Consider the following 25,650-nt stretch of genomic DNA (forward strand, 5'->3'; position numbering starts at 1 on the left):
GTGAGGATCATGGCACAGGGACAGGGACTCTGCAGTCCAGGTGGCACCAGGGAGACTCCAAAGAGCAACATCCTTCAATACAAGGTGGAGTTGTGGGGTATGGATTAGCTTGGGCCTGAGATCCTACATCTGAATTACTGGCCAAGCGTAAAGTGTGCCTATAGCCTGAATATTACTTGACACATAAGGAAAAATACATACTGGTAGAGGACTCCTGTGTGCAGCCTCAAATCCCAGATAAAATGTGGTCTGTAGAGGAAATGAAAAAAATAGGTGTGTGATGTTATTTGCTTCCTTATACTGCAGAAGGAAGCCCTGAACATTCTTTATGTTTGCATACATGCACGCATACACAGATGCTTCTGGTTTACCTTGCCTTTTTGCTCAAATAGTTCAGATGTAAATCTGTATTCACTGAGTCACAACACCAACTTTCCTAAGAGGCTGTTAAATCATTGAGTGCTTTCTCAGTCTGAATTCCTGTTTATAATCAGCCCTAAAATCTCTGAGTATCCCTATCTGATATTTTCTCCTGATTATCCACTCTTGATAAGCAAATGTCAGTTGATAGTAAGATAGGTGGTAGGAAATCTGCTGTTTCCCCTGTTCAGTAATTAATTCCATCTCTGCTAAAAACATCCCTTATTTTTAACTTGATTCTATCTGGCCTGTATTCCCTGTTATGCCTTTCTCTGCTCGATTAAAGAGTTCTTTAAAAACCAGTATTTTCTCCCCAGGAAAGCACTTACTCAGAATAGTCAAATCATCTCGCAGTCTTCTGGTAGATAAGCAAAGGAGAATGACTGACCTCTTTATGTTCCCTTTCCATAAGTCATTTTCTTCAGCCCTTGAGAAGATTTTTATTTTGCTTTGTTTTTCAATCTTGGTGACACTCTCAGTCCACATTTCAGAAGTGCGGTGTTGAATCCCTAACACGACATTTTTTTTCTTACAAACATGTCAGCCAAAGAAATATTAAAAAGCACAGGGAATGTCAAGCAAGCTGGATATAAGTAATTTCTCTTCTCATGGTTATTATGTTTATTGGGTTTGCTGCTTTTGATTTAATAAATTGACCCCTATGACAGTCCTCAAAACCTATTTTTAAGAAAAACTTAGATTTTTAATTAAAACATATGGTAAAAACATATTTCAGTAAAGCTGTTGTATTCTAAAAGGAGCCTGAGCATTCTTTGTAACAGTGATGTGACCTATTTAAAAATGTAAGATAGTCATTTAAGATTGCAATACTGTAGCATTAGATAATCATTGATGGGTACAGACCCTTCTTTCCTCCACCTTCTTTCTGTGCGGATACTGTCGATAAGTATTTAATTGTGGCCTGGACAACATCTGAGAATGTGTTTCTTTTCTTTTGGTCTTCACAGCAGAGATTTCAAAAGTGATCCTTATCTCAAAGCTGCCAGAATTATAGCCTGCCTAATTATCTCTCCCTTTTACAAAACTTTCATACTGTATTTTAGACTGTACTTTGGAGCCTTTGGTTAACTTATTCATCTTTATTTCCTTTTTGAACAATAATAAAAAAAATCAAACTGCTAGGTTAAGACATGTCATAGAAAGAGTCAAAAAAGCATCTACTGATGGCTGTCAGTGGCCTTGTTCTGAGTTTTGACAAAATGGCACTCATATTTTTGCCTCATATACATAGTACCACCTGCATTTTTAACTATAGCTGCAAGAAGATGTGGTAGAAGAGGAAGCGAGTGGAAAGCAAATGTATTAATTCATCCCCTTGTATAACAATAAAATAATATAAAGCCCCCCTCAAAGTGCAATGGTTTATTATGAAACAGCTGATCATCGCCAGGCCAAATGGAACAGTCTTGCTTTTTATTCCACCCCACCTGTTTCCCTTTATCTCTTCCTGGCCTTATGTCTATTACACAGTTGGAGGTGGTAAAACATAGCATAAAAATGCCACAGATTTTTGTTTCAGTAACATGATCCCTGGCATTGACTTGAAGAAGTTTCTTCAGCAATGTTCCTGCACGGTTTAAACTCTGATAAACTGTTCACTTCCTTCATGCCTTACTGCGCACATGGTTCACTACTGTACCATGAGAGGAAGGAAATCATTGTCATTTAAAAGTTAACATCCGTTGTATTAGTGGTTCTCTGTTATGAAGAGAGGTGAAAAGAACGTAAGAAATATTTAAAAAAATTTTAAAAAATCATGAACTTCCTTTATATCTGAAAGCCTGTTTGATTTGGGCATGATCAGGATTTCAAAAAAGAATACTATCTCCAAAGTGAGTACCAAAGTGCCAGGACTTGTTGAGCTGCTGCTGCCCATCCAGCTGAGCCCCAGCCATCCTGGCAGCACAGCCCTGATGGGACGGGATGGAGGGGGCAAAAGACGAAGAAATATTGACTTGTTTGATTTATATATTTGGAGTGTGGGTATAAAGCTTCTGTCATGTTGATTAACTTCTAGGAAGGCTAAGTCTCCTGACTTAGCCAGGGAGAGCTTTTGTTATTTGTCCTTAGCTTCATTCATCATTGCTCACGGCTACGTGGTAATTTATTAAAGGCTGAAGGCCTACGTTGGCTCTAAATCCCCACGAAACGTGATTCCTGCAGCTGCCAGGCGAGCTGTTGGCCATGGGGAGGGGATGGGGCTTCTGCATCCTGCATGCTGGAGAGAGCCGGGACAGCAGCTCCATGCAGTGACCCTGCTCCTCCCCACCACCACCATCTCCCTTTGGGCTGGGAAGGTGTATTTTGCTCTCGCTTGAGCAGACGAAAGACTCTCCCTGCAAGAAATCTGTGTAATGGTGTCTGAATGCCTACTCCTGCCACAGTTTTGACTAACTTTGATTGTGTCACGTTACAGGTTCTCTTGGTCATGAGTCAGGTTTATCCCAAAGCCTCCTTTTTTTTTTTACTGAACAACTCAGGTTCTCTACATCCAAGCACAACATAGGAGTAGTATTTATTTCTTTGTCGTGCATACTGTGCAGTTTTGCTAAAATACCCAGAGAAGTACAATGCAGTGGGGAACAATCATCTAAGTGATGGTAATTTTTCACTTTTATTGAGAATGTTGTACTAGGGGATAATTATTTTTTTTAAGAACAGACTCCTGGAATCATGTTATTATATGAAAAAGACAGTTTTACTTCTTGCTTATTTTCTTGCCTTCTCCTCCTTTCTCATCATCCTAACGACTATGAAAGAGATACTTTAAAGCGTGAAGACTGGTGCTTCCAAGCTAGAAGGCAGAAAGTGCCTTAGTTTCACTTACTGTAAAACCATCTCACTATTTCCCAGTAGGTGGACACTCAGAGGAACATGCGGTTCCCTCTGAAAAGTTTTTGTAGATCAGTACATGGTCGCTTGTAATACCTCAGCTGGAGCCAAAGAGTCTGGAAGAGCAGACAGGAGAAGTTACTGCTCATTGTCCCTTTCTGTCTCTCCTTGCAGAAGGTTGTAGACTTCCTATTTATTCTTCTGCTCAGGACTGACCTTAGCTGTGAGTTTCAGGATACAAAACTTGGTCTCATCTTTCAGGGAACACCTTTTCTTTACAATATTGTTTCTTAACAAAGAGGAGCTGATCCATCACCCAGAATGAGGATTTTATCTGAAGGTGAAAAGCTCTTTTTACAGGACTGTGGTGAAAATGTAGCTAAGACATTAGAACCTGCCAGAAGAGGTTCTGGGCTGTTGATTCTTCTAGGATGGACAAGTAGACAATGGAGTTTCAGTTCAATTTTTCACTTTTGCTCAGTTGAACATTTCCTCCAAACTAGAACCAACCCAATCCTTGATTTTTTTTTCTGTCCCATCCATCAATCTCAGCACTGCCTTGCCTGTGAAATGAAGACTTCTCCCCTATTGTAATGTAACACAGGGGGCATGGTGAAGTATAAATAACAGGCCACTGAGGTTGGTAGGGAAACTCTTTGCATTTTTACATTAAGGTTGGGGTTTGGAGGAGGGAAAATCTTGTCAGGAAGTAGCAAATAAAGCTGTGTGGTAACACAATTGAATGCAATATTAAATCAAAATAGGTTTTCAAAACCAGTACAAAAGCGTAACCTGAGTTTAAGCAATTCAGGCACTTAATAGGTTGTACTACAACACTGTGCCCAGACCAAGCAATTAGCCAAGCAGATTCTTCCAGCTTCAAATGTCTCTAAAGCAGCTCCTGGCATTTATCCAGTTTTCACTCAAATACGTTTGTGCCTAAACCAAAAGTATTTGTGATGGGCAACATTAAAAACAGCTTTGGAGAGACTTCCTGCATTAGGTTTTGTCCTGCTTTGATTTGATTGTATTTCTCCAGGCCTTTCACTTACCATTTTGAATACAAAGTCTTTGCTAATGCTCTGAGTGTTACTTTGCCTAATTTGTAAGCTTGGAGGCCCGTGAATCCTTTATTTGAAATTTGCTTTAACTGTGGGAAATAGGAAGTGAGCAGGGAGAATCAAACCTTTTATAGCGAGGCACTTGTTCGGACTATAAATTAGGGTCTGTACAATGAAAGCAGGAGGAGGCAAGCCTGCCTTTCTGAAGCCCACGATGTGCTGGAAAAGATATGAGCTTTCAAGGATAACCAGGCAGAGACTGCTTTGCTGCATGTTCGCTTTATGAGCGTGGAAAAAAGACTTGCAGCTAATGTTTGTCTATGAACAGTGGTTTAGTCAGTAACCTTGCACAGTCCTCAGCACAGTGGAATCCCTACTTAGCAGCAAACAAGTAGTAAACAGTTCCATTCGTCACCTTTCGGAGATGTGGTGGGAAACTTTGAAAGTCTGTCTTTGATTTTACAAAATGGGTATTAACACCCCAGACACCTACACATTAATAAAGAACACAGCTTATTCTTACCACAACTTCTGTTTGGCAATAAATATGAAGAAAGTATTAAATTACACATGCACTGTGAGTCTTTGAGTCGCTTCAGTAGGATAACACTTGGTTTTGGGTGAAAGACATGCTACAGGCTGGCTAAAGCTTAAGGCTTCAAGGAGCAGAGTGCTGGCCCTTTCAAAGTCAGTGGGAAATTTGCCAGTAGTACCAAGATTTTATGCCTAAGTTTGGCAGCTGTTAAATGAATTTGAGTGACTTTCCTCATATTAACAATCTGGTGGCATTCGGGTTACTCAACTTCACATATGTTTGTAGGATCAGGTTTTCTATAAGCCCGGTGTTCATGTCAGTGTAACATTTGTCTGTTATTAAAGGAAAAGATTGCCCCTTCTTTTTAATTAATGCCTTACTAGAAGTTATCCTGCTGAAGCCAGAGATCTTCTGCATAGGAAGGTGTCATTTTAAGGTGACCTAATAAAAATAAACCTAAAATACCTTCCCCAGCTTTGCCACTGCACTTCTCATGTGGCTTTGGTCAGTCATTTAACCTTGCTGCAAGGCAGTGTTTTCCTGGGCAAAGGATGGGAATAATAATAGTCACTTACTCCTCAAAAATGCTGTAAGGATTGAAGGACTAATATCTATTTTAAATGTCACTTAAATTTCATTTTATTTTTACCTGATTTTGTTTCAAGTAACTCCCAAGAATTTTTAAGAATGTGAAAGACTTCCATTTTCTCCTTTTCCATAGTGTGTGGGTTTAACAAAGCTCTGTATAATCAGTATTCCCATATAAAATCTAACTTTCTTTTGTTGCAAGGAAAATCCACCCCCTCTAGTAAAGGAGAGACCGTAATGTTAAAATTACAGTTGACTCTAGGGGATTTTGAGAGACAGCTGACAAAAATTAGAAATACTCTTAACTGCTTTAATAGAAGAAATTGTGAATCAATAATGACCTCTTTATTCATTAGCATCTCTAACCCACTGCCTTCTGTCTCCAGATGGAAGTGGCTGTTGAAATGTAGAGTATATAATAAATAATATGTATTTCAGTGCAGATCACTTGACAAATCATTAAAATATGTCATCTCTGGGGAGGAAGATGCTTGCCACTTAAACAGGTACTTGATCAGTTTTACAGCAGATACGAAGTGAAAGTGAAAAAAAACCCAAAAGTTCTTTTCTGGAAACTACCAAAGCTGTTTTAAGTGCTTAGTTCTCTGTAAGTTTGATGACCACATCATATATATGGATGAGGACATATATATATGATCCATATATATCATGTATATATGAACAAGGACCTCAACTTTTTTATCTTTTCCCCTCTCCGTGGCTCCTACTCCCCAAGCACCGCTGTGGTCCATATCAGTGTGTCAGGGCATTAGCTTATACCTTTTTCAGTGGGAAGAAATGCTGTGTTGTGAGTCCACACTATAGTTTCCATAGTCTCATGACTTATCCTTGGTGATCCAGTCCCACCCCATTTAGTTTGTGCCGTCTAGTGAAGGCATAAATCATGGAGCTGTGGCTTGCACAGTCACGGTGCAAGCTTTGTGGTGGATAAAGCTTTATGCGCTCCTCTGCTTTCCCAATTTGCCAGTGATCCCAAAATGCATTGGGTATAATGAGAAGTGAACCCCAGCACTGGGGTGATCACACACCATGTAAACAAAACAGCATGTCACTGCTGTAGCAGTACCTTTAAGACATATTGCTGTGCATCTATACATATTTATTTCTTACAGAATAGTTGAGTTTGCACACAGCAATGTTAAAAACAAATTCACAGATAGGAGCCTGTCACTCACATGGCACCTTTCTTGTTCAAGGTAGACTGTGTTGTACTAGCATCAGCAGAATCAAACATTCTTGGTATTTTCAATCGAATCCATTTGAAAAGTTTTTACTTCTCCTTTAGACTATCTAAAATGATACATGACAAAGTTTTTGGCCACTAATTAAAAAGTAAGATAAATTTTGTTGTTGTCTGCGTTAACAATGCAGCAGTAAAATAATCCAGCTACATTACAGTGGTACTTGGCAAGGGCTGGGGGTATCAAAACTGCTTGAGAAGATGCCTTTCAGTATTAAACACTTGTAATCAGATTATCCCCAACTCATATTGCTTCAGTGTCTCTTCCTTAAGCTAACAAAAGTGGTTCAGCACTGGCTCTGTGTCCCATTAGAGTAGAGTTGAAGTCTTTAATTTTTTCCTCAGCTTTCTTTCATATATTGCAACTCATTTCTTCACATATTTTTCAGAAGTGGTTTGACTTTATTTTCCTCAGTTAGGTCAGAAACACGCCTTGATATATTGTATAGCAACAACCCAAATATAAAAAGCTAAGTAACTCTTCATCATTATTATAGGCCCAGCAATGTATATTTCCCCCCAATTTTATTACTATCTGTCCAAGACTGAAGCATAACTTAATATAGGCTTCACCCTACTTCACTCTGGCGTACCATAATCTGGTGAAAATTAAATCGTACAGAATGCACATTTGAAGTCCTATGCCATTTAACGTACAGAGCATTTTATTTCAGCTGTCTTTTAAACAGTTCCCAGGCTAGTTCATTACGACTGCTGCTTACAGTTGCTCGTGTTCCTTCTGGTAATGTGTTCTGCAAACCCTTCTACATATCATGGAAATCTAAAGTTTCATTTCTCTCTGTGGCAAACATCTGTTTGTGCAATATTGCGGTAAAAATACAACTGTATTTTTCTTCTGTCAAGAAAGTATGGGTGAACAGGGCTTGATCAGGCAAAGTAATAAAATATTTGCTTAAAAAAGAGTCAAGCACTTTTCAGAACAACAAAGAAAATATCATGAGAGATGGTTAAGTCTCCTAGTCTTGAAGAAGAATTCTGTATGTGGCCTTTCCCATGTTGTTCATTGGACCATTTCCTATTTCAAAGCCTTTGAATAAAAAGATTGTTCCATTTCACTCAGTGTAAAATTAGGTGTGTGCTTTCACAGGCATATTCTGCAAAAGATACTTTTTGTTTCCTGTTCTGAAAAAGAGGCCACTCTTTGCATTTCATCCCTCAGTATTAAGTAGTTTGTCGAGGGTTTTGCTGCCATGCTGTCCAAAATAATCTGTAGCATACAAAGCCTGGAAAGCAAATTTTCTCTAGGGAGTGACTCCTCCAATGGTGAAAAACACAAAACCTCATCAGAGCCACACTCGTATAACATTGCATAGTCACTTAACTTTAGAAAGGTAAAGCTTGGAAAATAGTAATTCTTATTAGTTACCAAGGTCAGTTTGTGATATACTGACGTGGGTGTAATAGGCAGCAGCAGCATCCTGGCTACCTTCCCCCTCTCCAAGTTTGAGCAGGGATGAATACCAAGGTTTTAAAGACAGACTAGAAGCAAAAGGCGCAGCGTTCATTGACATTTTTAGCAGAAGTTCTACCATGCATAAGCTGCAACAGAAGGAAGGCAAATAGGTGTTTGAGGAGAAAGTGAATTAGTTGGCACTAAAGACAACCATCACTGGCAAAGGAAGAGCAAGGATGAAACCATAAAAATAATCCTTCCAGTGCCCTGAGATTACCTGTCCTTGCTGGTATGTATTGATCTGTGTGGGGTGGGCTTGCATGGTCATGAGGTCATGTCTGCTGTTCTCACCTCATCAAGTGTCACCATTCCTAACACAGCCTAAGCTGTAACAGCAGCTTGCAGTCTCCACTGCTGTCACGATTTGACGTGGCTAGTACATCCCAATGCGACATATCAGGCAGAAAAGAACACAGGATTTACCCGAATCTTGATTGTCTAAAAAGCAGATTTAAGTAACATGAAAAGGATTTTTTTTATAGTTTTATTAATAGTGAAGGGAAAAGGAAATCCCATAGTAGCTCTAGAAGTCTCTTGTAACCAGAGCAGTTACAAGGGATGACAAAAACCTTTCCTATGACCATTGTAGGAATATTTTCCAGTCTATAAATACTGAAAATATGGACTTCTTTCTCAGGCTCTGAATAGGTCTTATAATTAGGAACGTTTTGCCTCCAGAGTCATATCCTTATTATTTTGCTTGATCTGAACAGTAAGCATTTAATATGAAATTATGTTTCTTAGTCCCACCATACAGCAGCATAACATCATCAGCCATGTGAAGTAAATTACATTTATCTAAGTGCCTATTCAGTAATCTGACTAGACTTCAATAACTTCAAATGTTTTTCTTTTATTAACTGTAGGTTCTTATCAAAGTGTTGGATAACAATGATAATGGCCCCGAATTTTCTCACCCAAGTTACGATGTCACAATTTCAGAGGACATCCTCCCCGATACTGAAATTCTGCAAATTGAAGCTATAGACAGAGATGAAAAGCATAAGTTGAGCTACACTATTCACAGCAGCATCGATACAGTCAGCATGAGAAAATTCAGAATTGATCCCAGCACTGGAGTTCTCTATACTGCTGAGAGATTAGACCATGAAGCTCAAGATAAGCACATCCTTAATGTCATGGTAAGAATGCAATATTCACTTGGCTCATGACACAATCACTGCTGCTTCAGGTGCATACATGCCGTAGTCTTTGCATGAGCAAAGGTTTCGTAGTGCAGTAAGTAGTCATTAATTTCATCTTGCCTTCCCTTTTGTGTATTTATTTTATGGTTTTTATGTGGGCTTTTTGGGAAACTGATTGTGAATTCATTGTATGGAATATGATACAATTTACTATCTCAAGGGATAGCAAGCAGGAAATTATTTAATCTCTTGGCATCTGGTCCTCTCACTCAAGGTAATTTTCAGAGTTTCTGAAGTGAGGCTGCAAGTTATTTGAGAAGTTATTCACAGGAAGATAAATGCTTTCTTGCCATACAGAATGCTACAGCCTTTCTGAATACAAGCCTCTTTTATCATTTACTTTTACAGATTTGTTTCAGTACATAAACTGTTGATACACAAAATAGCTTTCATCTACATTTCCAAATGTTTGGATATGCAGAGAAAAAATTAATTACCATTTTTTGCTCAGTTTGCCTAAATTACAGAACATAAGTCTGTCTGTTTTCAAGAGGAGGTTGTATATTATGGACTGGAGGTTAATTAAAAAAAAAAAAAGTCTGTTTAAAAATTGTAGTCCAGTATTTTCTTTAACCACTTCAGACTCCTGCACAAGAGACCTTTGAAGGAACAGCTCATGACGTGTTAGGTACGGGGCCATCTTTGGGCAAGGGACCCTAGGAATCAGAGAGCTGCTCTGAGGTGCAGCAAGCAGGAGCTGAGTGGGGTCTCAACTCACAGAGTAACAAGCTGCAATTCCTTTGGCAAGCAGGCTAAGAAGTAAATATAAACTGAATCACAGAGAGACATGGCTGACAAAGGTAATTTCCTTGTGTTTAGTTTTGATCTCCACATGATACAATAGGTTTTTTTGCTTTATTTAAGAAGAACCAAACGTTTGAGGATTGTATTGGCAGGATTATCAGTGTAGCAGTGCTGACATGCTTTGTATGGGGTCAAGAGAGGTGTGATAAACAATACCTCTGTTGGGAGTGCTCAGCATTTCTTAAGGTAATTCCTACTCTGTTTACTATTGGTATGATCATCTTCAAAAAATATGTCCATACATAATGATGAAAAAGTCCATTGGCAGCTACAAGGACTAGACTGTCAGATGACTGATCATAGTGGGTAAAACTGCTTGTAGGTCTAGGTATATTTGCCTCTATACTGTAAAGAAGGGAATGGCAGGACAAAGGCATGACCATTTAGCACGTATTAAAAAAAAAAAAAAAAGTATTTCTTGCAAACCTAAAATCAAATTTAAGATGTCATGTGATTGCCATTTTTAAAAAATCATGTCTCGATGGTTAGTTGCCATCCATTTTTTCACAAGTGAAAAAAAAGTCCCTAAGCTCTTCCTGTGCCTTTAATTTTGCTATCTACCATCTCATGTATGAATGTATTTTAGACTGTTCTTTGGGACACATGGATTTTTTTATTACTTTGTATTAAATAGAACTGAAAGTATTATTAGCGCTCAGATGAGTAATACTAGATGGATATCAAGATGGGTATTATGCATTTGTTCTATAGGTCCGAGATCAAGAGTTTCCTTATAGAAGAAACCTGGCCAGAGTCATCGTAAATGTGGAAGACTCCAATGACCATAGTCCATACTTTACCAGCCCATTGTACGAAGCCTTGGTGTTTGAATCAGCAGCAGTTGGATCAGCAGTCTTGCAAGTCACGGCTTTGGACAAAGACAAAGGAGAAAATGCAGAGCTCATCTACACTATTGAAGCAGGTTAGGACAGAGGCTGAAAATGTAGCGTCATGATTCATGCCATTCACAGAGCAGTGGTTCGTCTTGACACACAAGTCAACTTCTTTGGTCTACCTTCTCCTGTAGAGCTGGGCAAAGGAGACACATTCCTGTTGGTCCTTTTTTATTTTGAAGTTACCATACCCAAAACCTTTCAGAACAGAATGTCATTCACATTCACTAGATGGCTACAGAGCCTTTTACCTCTAAGTCACTGGTTCAAAACCACCACAGAAGATAGTAACTGAAAGCTACAACCAGTGACTTGTTTTCCAATTGCTGACTTTAGTTTAGTACAGAGTGGATCCTCCATAAACAAATGCCACGACAGGTGGCATGTCCTGGCATCTTTGCCAATATTCAGATCAGAGGAGCATGAAAACTAACACCAGGGCTATCCTAAAAACTTCTGGCAGCAGAGCGTAGCATTTTAATGGCACAAGTTCTTGTGAAACTAAGGAGGGGGCATGGTGATACTCTATTAAAATTGCTTTTGCTGTTAAGCTCTGGATATTTACATTCACCACATAATCTGTGCCAGCAAAAGCATTCCTCCATTTGCATTATCTCTGCCACACATGTGAGTGAATATAACTTCCTCTGGCTTGTATGGGTCTGAAGTTAAGATCTCTGAGATAAAGCATTAGCATATATACAAGAGGGGTACGTGGAAAAAGAGAGAAGGAAGTAGAAATTTGTAACCTTTGGATTTTTTAATGTTTCATTTCTACTTTTTTTTTTTTAGCAATAAGAATATTTCCATTGTTGTAATATCAAAACCTGAAACCTATATTGCCCTAAAAAGAACTCTCATATACTGCAGATTGTCCGCATATTAATCAGATCACAAGCCTTTCCCAGCATTATCCTCTGATCCTGAAGGATCTTTATTTATCCCTACATTATTGTAAAGACTTGTCACTAGCTAGGATGGCTTACGGCAGTTAGGAACAGGCTAACTGACAAAAAATAAGTAATGAAATTAGAATATCTAGGCCATCTCGTATTGATTTAACTTCATATATTTCAAGGTCACACCTTACATTAAGCTGATGAAGTTTAGAGAAGACCCAAGGAACTCTTTTCTGTCGTTAACTCTGTATGCTCTATGGAAGTAGAATCCCTTAAGCAAACCAGGAGGTGAAGTCTTTTGCAGCTAAAAGTGTTGCGTGTAGACCCCTGTGATCCTACAAAGATCTTAGCACTACAAACCAGACATTTCCTTTGTGCACTGCATTTGCTCTTACCAGTTATTTCTCAGTATTCTGCAGTGGCCTTTAACTTAGATCAGGGGAAATTTTACACATGCTCAGACAGGACAATGCTGTATCTTACAGAACAAACTCTCAGCAGACCAGATCAGGTTCCTGGGGCAATGTTTTTCAAGACTGTTCCCAGTTTGTTCTTGACACCGTATTACTATTACGGGCTCCAACCCAATCACCTATAGGTGCCACCACAATGTAAAGAGCTAGGAGTATGTCTCCCATACACCGGTAATAGAATCATACATGATGCATACAGAAAAATATGATTATTAGAAAGAATGCTTTTGCTATTAGATGATCCGTTTTAGTCTGTATGTTTTTCTCTTTTGTAGAGGCACTCTCTTCCATTACAGCCCATTCCTGTTTCATCATGAGCTCTCCCTGCAGTGTCAGACTTCAAACTTCCATTTACCATAAGCCACACACTGCCCCAGTTTCATTATCCACAGATGTTCCAATCCCAGAAGCATCACAATTCAGTCTACTGCTGCTGTAGTTTCTATGATCCATAAAATCTGCAGTTGAGGATACTGATTTTAACTGCAGCATTCAAATTGTACACATCCCTTTCATTCAGGGAAATTACTTACGTCACCGTACATGTGAAGAGAGCAGTTGGTAAAGAAAGTAGCTTTTGTGTAATTTCATAAGAAATTCCTAAAGGAGAAGAACCAGCTCTGGCCTTACATGTGGCAGTCAGTGGCTAAAAATTATTTGTATCACCAAGCGCTGACAAAATAGCTGCAGCAGCATTTGTAGTGTCTGCAAATGTGACAGATACTGTGATCTTCATGAGAATTTGTAGCTCTGGAAGAATCTCAGCTCCTCAGTGAATAGCACAATTTTTGTTTCAGTTAGTAAAGTAAACTTTGCTGATCTAAAAGGATGGATATAAATAGAGAGCGATTACCAGTAGTGAACTGCATACAGTGGTACGTGGCTTAAATTAGCCTCCAAGCCCCAGAATTTACGACAGATAGTGAATCACATCTTTAAAATAGTTCACATTAACTCGCTTCATTTAGGATTCCATGTATTTGGTATTCCAGCTACAATTTTCACATTTACTGCTCTGTGCACAGCACCTGTAACAATCACCATTAAAAGGAAATCTCTTGTTTATCACCAGTTACCTGGGACATGTTTCTTTCAGGTCATAGATGCATGCTTGACTGTAGATTGGAAGCACTTCTAGGTTTTAAAGTGTAAATTACAATAGCAGGAGCATGTTCTAATGATGGGAATCACAGTAACTCAGTACATGCTGTTTGTATTTAGAATCAAATTCAGAAAAAAGTATCTGTACGCTTATACATGCCATATACAGACGCCGAATCCTCTACTTTAAGGAGGCACTCAAAGAACCAGCAAAATACAGGTGCCTAATAAAAGTGATCTCTAATTACAGGGTGAGGATACCTATCAAAAGTTTTTAATCTGTCTTGCTAAAGAAGAAGTTGGCAAATAGACTAAAAAGAACAAAAGACCCCCAAAACTCAGACCCAAAAAACCTCTTTGATTATTTGACTCAAAGAACTTCATTCAAACTCAGTTTTCACCTTTTTGCAGTCAGTGATATAGAATCATACAATCATGAAATGTATTGGGTTGGAAGGGACCTCTAAATGTCATCTAGTCCAACTCCCTACAATAAGCAGGGACATCTCCAACTAGGTCAGGTTGCTCAGAGCCCCAACAAGCCTGACCTTGAATGTCTCCAGGGATGGGGCTTCCGCTGCCTCTCTGGGCAACCTGTTCCAGTGATCCATCACCCTCATATTAAAGAACTTTTTCCTCACGTCCAACCTAAATCTACCCTTTTCTAGCTTAAAACCATTACCCCTTGTCTTATCGCTACAAACCCTTGTGAACAGTTCTTCCTCTGCCTTCCTATAGGCCCCTTTCAGATACTGGAAAGTCGATATAAAGTCCCCCCGGAGCCTTCTCTTCTCCAGGCTGAACAACCCCAACTCTCTCAGCCTGTCTTCATCGGAGAGGTGCTCCAGCCCTCTGGTCATCTTCATGGCCTTCCTCTGGACACGCTCCAACAGCTCCACGTCCTTCTTCTGTTGGGGGCTCCAGAGCTGGATGCAGTACTGCAGGTGGGGTCTCACCAGGGCAGAGTAGAGGAGCAGAATCACCTCTCTCGATCTCCTGGCCACACTTCTGCTGATGCAGCCCAGGATGCGATTGGCCTTCTGGGCTGCAGTTGCGCATTGGTGGCTCATGTCCAGCTTTTCATCCAGCAGTACCCCCAAGTCTTTTCCCACAGGGCTGCTCTGTAGGATGTCTTCTCCCAGCCTGTATTGATACCAGCAGTTGCCCCAGCCCAGGTGCAGGACCCTGCACTTGGCCTTGTTGAACCTCATGAGGTTCACCTGGACCCACCTCTCCAGCCTGTCCAGGTCCCTCTGGATGGCATCCCATCCCTCTGGCATATCGACTGCACCACCCAGCTGGTGTCATCAGCAAACTTGCTGAGGATGCCCTCAATGCCACTGTCAATATGAATATGAATATTAATGAAGATATTAAACAGCACTGGTCCCAGTATGGGCCCCTGAGGGACACTACTTGTCACTGTTTTCCGTCTGGACATCGAGCCATTGACCACTACTCTCTGGATGCGACCATCCAGCCAATTCTTTATTCACTGAACAGTCCACCCATCGAACCTGTATCTCTCCAACTTAGAGAGAAGGATGTTGTGGAGAACCATCAAAGACCTTGCAGAAGTCTAGATAGATGGCATCCATAGTTCTTCCCTTGTCCACTGATGAAGTCACTCCATTGTAGAAAGCCATTAGGTTGGTCAGGAAGGACTTTTGCCCCTAGTAAAGCCGTGCTGACTGTCTTGAATCGTGTCCCTGTCCTCCATGTGCCTTAGAATATCTTCTAGGAGGATCTGTTCCATGATCTTCCCAGGCACAGAGGTGAGGCTGACAGGTTTGTAGTTCCCAGGGTTCTCCTTTCTAGCCTTTTAAAAATGGGCATAATGTTTTCTTTCTTCCAGTCACTAGGGACTTAACCTGACTGCCATGACTTTTCAAATGTCCTGGAGAGTGGCTTGACAACTGCATCAGCCAATTTCCTCAGGACTCTGGGATGCATCTCATCAGGTCCCATGGACTTGTGTATGTTCAGGTGCTTCAGATGGTCCTGAACCTTGTCCTCACTTACAGGACACAGGGACTTTGTCTCCCTGGTCCCCGTCTTGTGGGCCATTAACTTGAGAGCTGTGAGGAGAGAGGTTGCCAGTGAAAACTGGGGCAAAAAAAGTTTTTAATCTGTCTTGCTAAAGAAGTTGGCAAATAGACTAAAAAGAAAAGAAGACCCCAAAAAAGGTCCTTGATTCAAACTCAGTTTTCACATTTATGCAGTGAGTAATATAGAATCATAGAATCATAGAATGTATTGGGTTGGAAGGGACCTCTAAAGGTCATCTAGGTTCCATGCTTTATCCCTGCTTTCATGTTATAACAGACATTTCATGACATTTTCTGCTAAATCTCATTCATCTAGATTCATCCTCCTCAGAGATCATATGATAAACCTTTGTGCCACAAGATACTTAAATCTCTTTTCTGTGCTATTTGTTCTATTTTATTTTTCTAAATACCACTTTAACCTTCTTATATTCAGTCCTTTGAGTCTTGAACTACTGTAATCTTCTCTACAGTTGCTTAATATCCCCTTCAATTAAGAGCCTGAGTTGTTATCCATTTGTCATGTAATTGGCTTGTTAGCCTCTGATCTAGTTTCTTTGCCTTAGGTGTACACGTATTTGACTAATTCCCGTAATTTAGGGATGCGTTCTCCTACTTCAGTAGGTGTAATGTACATCTGGCACTTGCTCAGCTGTTGATGTCAGAATCAGGATACAGAAGGCAGAGCCTGGGTTTCTGAAGGTTTGAACACTTATACCATCTACAGAGATACTTGATTTTCGGAAAGGGTGGTTGGAAGGGCCTTTGAAATTCTTCTATGTTCTTACGGTTTTTTTCAATAACTGCATTTAATAAATTGCAGCTGATTGCTCCTGGTTTAAATTATCATGAAATGCATTGTATTTAATTTCTAATTTGCTTCCAATATTTGTGTTTTAGGAAACACAGGAAACACGTTCAAGATTGAACCAGTTTTAGGGATCATTACATTACTGAAGGAGCCAGATTTAACCACAATGGGACAGTTTGTTTTGTCAGTCAAAGTGGCTGATCAAGGTTCTCCACCACTGTCTGCAACAGCAATTGTACGGATATCTGTGACGATGGCAGATAACTCCCACCCTAAGTTCACCCTCAAAGAATACCAAGCGGAGGTTAATGAGAATGTGGATATTGGTACTTCTGTCATCTCTCTCTCTGCAATCAGTCAGTCCACGTTAGTTTATGAGGTTAAAGATGGGAATGTGGATGGAGTCTTCACTATAAACCCATATTCTGGAGTGATCACCAGTCAAAAGGCCCTTGATTATGAACGTGCTTCCTTCTATCAGCTCATCGTACAGGCAACAAATATGGCAGGCATGGCATCAAATGCCACTGTGAACATTCAGATTGTTGATGAAAATGATAACCCACCAGTTTTTCTCTTCTCTCAATACTCAGGCAGCATAAGTGAAGCTGCGCCTGTAAATAGCATAGTCCGGAGTGCAAATAACAGTCCCCTCGTGATACGTGCCACTGATGCTGACAGCAACCAGAATGCTTTGCTGGTCTACCAGATTGTTGAATCTACTGCAAAAAAGTATTTCACCGTAGATTCCAGTACAGGTGCAATCAGAACAATTGCAAATTTAGATCATGAAACAATAGCCCACTTCCACTTCCATGTTCATGTTAGAGACAGTGGGAATCCCCAGCTTACAGCAGAGAGCCCAGTTGAAGTGACTGTTGAGGTAACTGATGTCAATGACAACCCACCAGTCTTCAGCCAGGCTGTATTTGAGACAGTCTTGCTCCTGCCCACCTATGTTGGTGTTGAGGTTCTCAAAGTCAAAGCTACAGACCCAGATTCAGAGATCCCTCCTGAACTAACATATAGTCTAATTGAAGGTAATATGGACCATTTTTTAATTGATTCAAGCACAGGGGTTCTCACCATTAAGAACAATAGCCTCTCCAAAGACCATTATATGCTAATAGTAAGAGTATCTGATGGGAAATTTTATAGCACTGCTATGGTGACAATAATGGTAAAAGAAGCCATGGATAGTGGACTCCATTTCACACAGAATTTTTATTCCACTTCTATCTCAGAAAACAGCACTAATATCACAAAGATTGCTGTGGTGAATGCTGTTGGTAACCGCCTCAATGAGCCTTTGAAATACAGTATATTAAACCCAGGCAACAAATTTAAAATCAAGTCCACCTCAGGAGTCATTCAGACAACTGGCATTCCCTTTGACCGAGAGGAACAAGAGCTGTATGAGTTGGTGGTGGAAGCAAGCCGTGAACTAGATCACCTTCGTGTTGCTCGAGTGGTGGTGAGGGTTTACATTGAGGACATAAATGACAATGCCCCGGTGTTCGTGGGGCTTCCATACTATGCTGCTGTGCAAGTTGATGCTGAGCCTGGTACCCTGATATATCGAGTGACGGCTATTGATAAAGATAGGGGTGAAAATGGTGAGGTGTCATATCTTCTGAAGGAAGACTACGGACATTTTGAAATTGATAGAGGATCTGGTAGCGTCACTTTAAAAGAAGCCTTCAATTCTGATTTGTCCAATATAGAATATTTGGTTGTCATTCTTGCAAAAGATGGTGGTAACCCATCATTGTCTGCTTCGGTAGAGCTCCCCATTACTATTGTTAACAAAGCGATGCCTGTATTTGACAAACCCTTCTATACAGCTTCCGTCAATGAAGATGTGGAAATGCACACACCAATTTTAAGCATAAATGCAACCAGTCCAGAAGGCCAGGGTATCATTTATATCATTGTCGATGGAGATCCCTACAATCAGTTTAATATCGACTTTGATACTGGAGTTCTGAGTGTCATCAGCCCACTGGACTATGAAATAAATTCTCTTTTCAAGCTGATGGTGCGAGCCAGCGATGCCCTCACTGGTGCTCGAGCTGAGGTCACTGTGGACTTGATAATTAATGATGTCAATGATAATCCTCCAGTTTTTGATCAGTCAGCTTATAATGCTACTTTATCTGAAGCATCTTTGATTGGGACTCCTGTACTGCAGGTTGTTGCTTTTGATGCTGACTCTGACAATAACAAGATTGTGCAGTATCAGATAGTGCAGGACACCTTTAACAGCACAGACTATTTCCATATAGACAGCACCAGTGGCCTAATTCTGACAGCCCGAATGCTGGATCATGAACTCATACAGCAATGCAGCTTGAAAGTCAGAGCAACCGATAATGGATTCCCACCACTAAGCAGTGAGGTTCTTGTTAGTATCTCAATAACAGATATGAATGACAACCCTCCAGTTTTTAATCAGTTAATATATGAATCGTATGTGAGTGAACTGGCACCTCGGGGTCATTTTGTGACTTGCGTCCAAGCCTCTGATGCCGACAGCTCTGATTTTGACAGACTGGAGTACAGTATCTTATCAGGTAATGATCGGACTAGTTTTATAATGGACAGCAAGAGTGGTGTTATCACCCTTTCCAACCATCGCAAACAGAGGATGGAGCCCATGTACAGCCTAAATGTCTCTGTGTCAGACGGGCTGTTCACCAGCACAGCTCAGGTGCACATACAGATCCTTGGGGCCAACCTCTACAGCCCTGTGTTTTCGCAGAGTGTTTATGTTGCAGAGGTTAGAGAAAATGCTGCTCCTGGAACTAAGGTAATCCATGTGAGGGCAACAGATGGGGATTCAGGTATCTATGGCCAGATAAGCTACTCCATAATAAATGACTTTGCCAAGGACCGATTTTTGATTGATAGCAATGGGCAGATTCTGACAACTGAGAAGTTAGACCGGGAGAACCCACTGGAAAGTGATATCGGCATATTTTTGAGAGCCCTTGATGGAGGTGGCAGGACTACATTTTGCACTGTGAGAGTGATAGTAGTGGATGAGAATGACAACACTCCTCAATTTATGACGGTCGAATACAGAGCAAGCGTCAAAGCAGATGTTGGGAAAGGTTACTTGGTGACCCAAGTGCAAGCAGTAGATCCAGATGATGGAGCCAATTCCAGAATTACCTATTCTCTGTATAGTGAAGCCTCTGTTTCAGTAGCTGATCTGCTTGAAATAGATCCCGACAATGGATGGATGGTCACCAAGGGTAGTTTTAACCAGCTGAAAAACACAGTTCTGTCATTTTTTGTCAAAGCAGTTGATGGTGGCATTCCTGTAAAGCATTCCCTTATTCCTGTCTACATCCATGTTTTACCCCCAGAAACTATTTTGCCTTCCTTTTCTCAACCCCAGTATTCTTTTACCGTAGCAGAAGACACCCTCATAGGTAGTACTATTGACATTCTGCATGTTTTGCCTAATCAGGGTGCTTTGTATAGCACAGTTAATGGTGAGCTGACTGAAAACAACAAAGGTGGGGTTTTCATCATAGAGCAAGACACTGGGCTCATAAAACTCGATAAGAGACTTGACCACGAGACAAATCCCGCTTTTCACTTCAAAGTTGCGGCCACCATTCAGTTAGACAAAGTAGACATTGTGTTGACTGTGGATGTGGAGGTTAAGGTATTGGATGTAAATGACAACAAGCCCATGTTTGAAACAGCTAGCTATGACGCTATAATAATGGAAGGGATGCCTATAGGAACCAAACTTATGCAAGTTAAAGCAGTTGATGCAGACTCGAGTGCAAATGGGCAGGTCACCTATACACTTGCGGTGGAATCGGAGCTGGAGAAGATCACAGAAGCATTTACCATTGATAGCAACAGTGGCTGGATCAGCACACTGAAGGATCTGGACCATGAAAAGGATCCTGCTTTCACCTTTGCAGTAGTGGCCTCAGATCTGGGGGAAGCTTTATCCTTGTCATCAACCACCTTGGTCTCAGTTACTGTGACGGATATAAATGATAATGCACCCGTCTTTGAGCATGAGGTGTACAGAGGGTCAGTGAAGGAGAGTGACCCTCCAGGGGAAGTTGTGGCTGTTCTTAGCACCTGGGATGAAGACACATCTGATGTCAACCGGCAGGTTAGCTACCATATTACAGGTAAGAAACAACTTGCATGCTTTCTTCCCAAAAGCAGCTTTACTGAAGAACTCTGCATGTGTCCAGTTTTAGGTGAATGTGTAGCAGGGTTTCAGCTAAATTATCACTGTGAATCAGTGATATTGCATCTCTCTGATTTTTTTTTTTTTTTTTTTTTTTTAATTTGGACAGAATTTACAGCAACTAGCAAAGCTGGAAAGAGGGAAAGGGAGTGTGTGTGTGTGTCTGTCTGTGTTATTCTCTCTCTAATTTCCAAGATTAATGCTTCATGATTTGCTGCAGTGCAATGTAGTGTGACCCATCAACCCATCAAAATTGATGTGTCAGCTTGGAAACCATCATGACTTAATATTTCAACCAAGGGAAGAAGAATATTTTATTCTTAAGGAGAAAATCCAAGCATTTACTCTTTTTTTGAAGTAGCATTTTTCTTTTTGAGATAGGAGGGTACATGCAGGAGCCACTTTGAAATACCACTGTTGGGGCAGGGGGGCGGAGGGAGAAGGAATTAGTTTTACATTGGAAGGAGTGGGGTGATGCCATTTCTTACCCACACAAATTTCTGGCCAGGGAAATAGTAATCCACTTAGAAGCACTGGTTAGCTGCCTTGCATTGTTATGTACAGTATAAGGCAATTTTGATTACATTACTAGCATATTTTTCAAAGTGTGGTAACATTACTCTTTCCTATTGTGCAAATTTATTATAAATCTTTTCTCCTAGATTCAGACTGGCTTTTGTTTGAGTGTGTTATAAGTGATGGGGGGCTGCAGTTATTATTTTGCCTACAGCTTGCATTGTCCAAAGGGAACAACTTTGTCACTCCCCCCCAACCTTCACAATCCAGGAGCTAGTATTAGTTACCTAGTAATAACCACATTATTGGACAAATTCACATTTTTCTCACCTGTGGGATTAGAGTTACACAAGGCTGCATGTAGGAAGCAGGCTATTGGCAAAAGTTACCTAACTAACAGGATAACAATTTGTATATTTTGCTCTGGAGGTAAGACTCCTACCCCTTTGTTATCTATCAAATTGTAAATGGCTGTGGGATAGTGTGTAGGGAGAGGTGTGATATTCCAGTTAGCTATAGATTGCTTGTGCTACTCATCAGAAGTAGCATAGTTTTTAAAGCAACTAGAAATTCATTCTGACCATTTACTTGGAAGTTTGAATTCAGTTTAAAGGTTTGCAAAGACTATGTGCTTATAGTGTGATGTATTGTAGGATATTAGAAGTAGAGGCAAAAATAGTCTTGTGGATAAAGCACAGGATTTGGAGGCTTTAGGCACGGTGCATTACTGCTGTTACCGCAGTTCCCACATATCTAAAAGTAGTGCCTCATTCTAGAGATTTGTGATATTTGAAGGAGTTTAGGGATCCCAGTATAGAAAGTACTATAGGAGATGCCATCCCTTCTTGTTTGTAACAGAGATATGTTAGTGTATCGTGATGATTAGCTGAAGGTGCTGTTTTTCTCTTTGTTCTGAAGTATTTCAGTCGTCTCTTATAATGAATTGTGCTTTTAGTTACATAATAATGTTTTCTTCATGTCCCTATGCAGTTAATTTAGCAAAAACTGGACTTTTGAATAACTATCCCGTGTGACTCAAAAATTATAGATCATTCTGTACCTTAATTTCTATCACAGTTCAAAATGTGTCAGATATTTTGCTGGTATTTTAGTTTTTGAAAACATTGGATGTCAAAGCCCAAAATTTTCTGTAGTACCTACTGTACAATTCCTGAAGTGTTTGAGCTCAAAAATTCCCATCTTTGAATATATCCTTTGTATTTGAGAAATGCAGAAGAAGAAATTACCTTCTTTTGATTAAAATGTTGAAACACATTAAAGTATAGTTTAGCTAATGAAATGGTCTGTTCACACTTTGCCTCAAGTTGAGCTCAGGAGCTGCACTTGAATATTTCATGGAATCGGATTAGCTAGATGATTATTCAAATACTGTGGCTTTGTGGAGGCATTTTGAGCAATAGAAACTTCTGTGAATACAATAAACAAACTCTGAGGAAAAACAGGACACTGACAAAGAGGGAGAAGAAAGCAAATTATGAGAAATACATGTGGATCCACCAAACTCAGCTTTGTGCAAATGCACCTGGACAAAAGTAGCATACAGAAAAGAGATGAAAAAAATCATCAGTTAGGAGATGAAAGAAATAAACATTCTGGGTCAGATGTAATCACTGAAGAGTCCTTTGCACTCTTTTGAGAAATACAAACGCTTATTGCAGTCCTCTGGTCAACTTTGAAAAGGGGTAGATACATTCTGGTGGATAAATATTTATTCTGGTTTGAACTCCTTCAGTTTAAGATTGGTTTCCATGTTTACTGGCAAGTAGTTACCATTTTCAAATCCGCCTTCATCTGCATTTGATGGTGGGGGGAAAAGTTGTGTAGTTACCCTTTGTTACTTGTAGTTTGATGGCAGCTGAAGATATTCACAAAGCAAAAGCACTACATATAAATCTTAATAGAAAATCAATAGGAAGCGCAGGTGACACAAATGCACTTAGGGAGCACAGTAGCTTTCTTTTGAAAGCTCATTTGAGGTCATTACCTATACCATTTGAGGCAGTTTGGCTAAAACCAGGGCTCTGCTGATGTTTAGCTAGGATGTTTAGGCAGCTTAGACCCAAGTAGATACTGCTGAGATTTAACAGCGGTAAACTACAGAAAGCCACCAGAAGAATGTCAGTTGCTAAGACTTAGGTACAGTAAAGTGTTTTGTGTTCCTCAGTGATGTTAATTAGACTCCATCTGGCACGTAAATCTAAGGACAGACAACAGTCTTTAAGCTTAGTTCAGCTGAATACAAGGAAGATGGACAGTGCATTTTGGAAGAAAGAACTAGTATTGTACACAGTAGGATTTTTGCTGGGTTGATTGACCAGTATGAGCAAAGTGATGGGTTTTGTTTGGTTTTATTTTGTATTTGAGATCCTGAAGTCCTGGAGAAATGGATATTTCAGTGTTTGGGGAGGACTTGTGCTGCAGGCTGAAGAAGTGTCTTCAATTTTACAATAGTAAAGTTAAGAGGATTGGGTATATCATTTTGGCAGCTCGGTAAACATACAGCATCTTAAACTGGGAGTGGAGGATAAACCTATTGATTTTATGTGATGCAAATGCCTGGAGTTCTAATTGGGAGTTTAAAGTATCTAAATAAAGGCATAAATGTAAGAAAGAAACTAACTAACTAAGTTAGTAAATATTCAGTTCCCCCTCCCAGATCGGGACGTTGCAGTGAAGACTGATACTGTTGGCTTCTAGTTTTCAGTTCCCTTTTAGCCGTTATAATTCCTTCTGTGTGTGCTTTAGTAATGATGTGTGTCAGGATTTGTTTATTTTGGATCACTCTGTCTCTGCATTTCATTTGTATCTGGCTGTTTTCTTTCTTTACTTAAACTTGAGCTTGATTTGGCTTTGTACTATTTGCTGACTAGGGAGGGAGGGAGAGCATTATTTAAACTTCAAGTAACAAAAGATAAAAGATAATGCTGATTCTTTTAGCCTCAAAGCCTTTCTAAAAAGTTACTGGAGTGTTTTTTGTAGCTAGCACTTCACTGTTGTGACATTCAAAGTAGAACATAAGAAAACTGCCAAAAGATTTTAAAGAATCCATTAATACATGCAGTCAGAAGGCTTCCATTTAGAAAAGCTACATTATTCAGAGTGAAAAAACTAATTAATTAGAATGCCCCTAGGAATCTGAATCTGCTTACATATATTAGTGAAAAAGTTAATTAATCACTGCAGAATGAGATTTGCGTCAAGACATATGTATAAGTACTAGAAAATAGTTCCCTGGGCCACAGTGTGGATTTTTTTGCTTTTTCTTTTTTAAGAATATTTCCTTGATGGTATGTTAGCATTTACATCTTATTACTTCTGTTACACTTCATAGTACAACTTCCACCATTGTCTTCCATCAGCAAAGTATATAACGAGTCCTGAGAAGCAAAAAAAAATTAAAGGTAGGACTAATGAAAAAGGCATGCAGATAAACTGTTACACATGTTTGCTGATTATTGCACAGGTTTCTTGGTCATTCAAATAGATCCTCTTCTAGTGGAGTAAAAGAGGGGAAAAAGGCTCCCAAGGACCTTTTTTTGATATATACTCCCCAAATTTCTATGTGATTTAAAAGCCATTTCATCGACAACAAAGCAACAGTGATTTTAAAATTGCTCCAAGCTAGTGTTACTGGCAGCCATAAAAGCCACCAGCTGATTTTAATTAGATTTTACCTTTCCTCTCTTCTTAGCAATGGGGTACCCATACCTTGAGTGTATTGCTTTATACTTGGTCAGAACGGTTAATCATTTCCTTTTACAAAAGGACTAATATGCAGCAAAGCACTGATTGATATCACAAAGCTAAATAAGAATATTTAAGACCATTTTTATTAATGGTTTACAACATTAAACTCACTATGACAACATTACAGCCTTTTATATACAAGAGTTAAGCTTTTTTATGCTGGTGTTGAACTGAATAGAGAGAATTTAATGTCAGTCAGCAGGGATCTACCTTCTTTGAAGTCACATTAAGACTCAAGTCAATGGACAGATTCTCATTTCCTTGAATTCTATTCGGATCTGGCCTGTAGTGCACATTGACATACTGTGTAACCTTCTTTGGGAGAAACGTGGGTTTATATCACACAACAGATTAAAGAAGGTTTAACTGAGTCCTCTTATGATTATTCCAGACTGTCACAGAAATCAGTGATAGAAAAAGTTGATTTTCTATCAACAGAAAGTATCTGTGTTTATATATCAGTTTTGTGCTCTCTATGATTAGAGGGCCTTTTATAATTATAATGCTTGTCTGACTAATTTTCTGGAAATCTTATTCATTACAATGTGCTTTTTTGACACAGTTACAGCTAGCACAAGTGGTGATGCTTAACAAAAAAGATTTGCTCAGCCTGTTTCAACTGACTTAGTTTTCATATTAGATAGAAACCAGTGTATCTTGTCATTGGTAGCTAACGAAGAAGGCATAGATTACAGCCTGTGACCTCTTTTCTGCT

The 25,650-nt window shown here is 39.7% G+C and overlaps 1 protein-coding gene across 2 annotated transcripts in view; it reads left to right on the plus strand.

Moving 5' to 3' along the window:
- Nucleotides 1-25,650, plus strand: part of FAT3 (FAT atypical cadherin 3) — a 330,777-nt gene that overhangs the window by 238,292 nt on the left and 66,835 nt on the right. For both annotated transcript variants that reach the window (XM_086481717.1, XM_086481718.1), the window contains exons 7-9: nucleotides 9,059-9,334; nucleotides 10,913-11,123; nucleotides 16,516-20,589. In XM_086481717.1, coding sequence (XP_086337843.1) covers nucleotides 9,059-9,334; nucleotides 10,913-11,123; nucleotides 16,516-20,589 — 4,561 coding nt within the window. The remainder of the gene's footprint in view (nucleotides 1-9,058; nucleotides 9,335-10,912; nucleotides 11,124-16,515; nucleotides 20,590-25,650) is intronic.

The sequence above is a fragment of the Leptosomus discolor genome, chromosome 1, assembly GCF_034619465.1.
Source record: "Leptosomus discolor isolate bLepDis1 chromosome 1, bLepDis1.hap2, whole genome shotgun sequence".
Taxonomy (NCBI): Eukaryota; Metazoa; Chordata; class Aves; order Leptosomiformes; family Leptosomidae; genus Leptosomus; species Leptosomus discolor.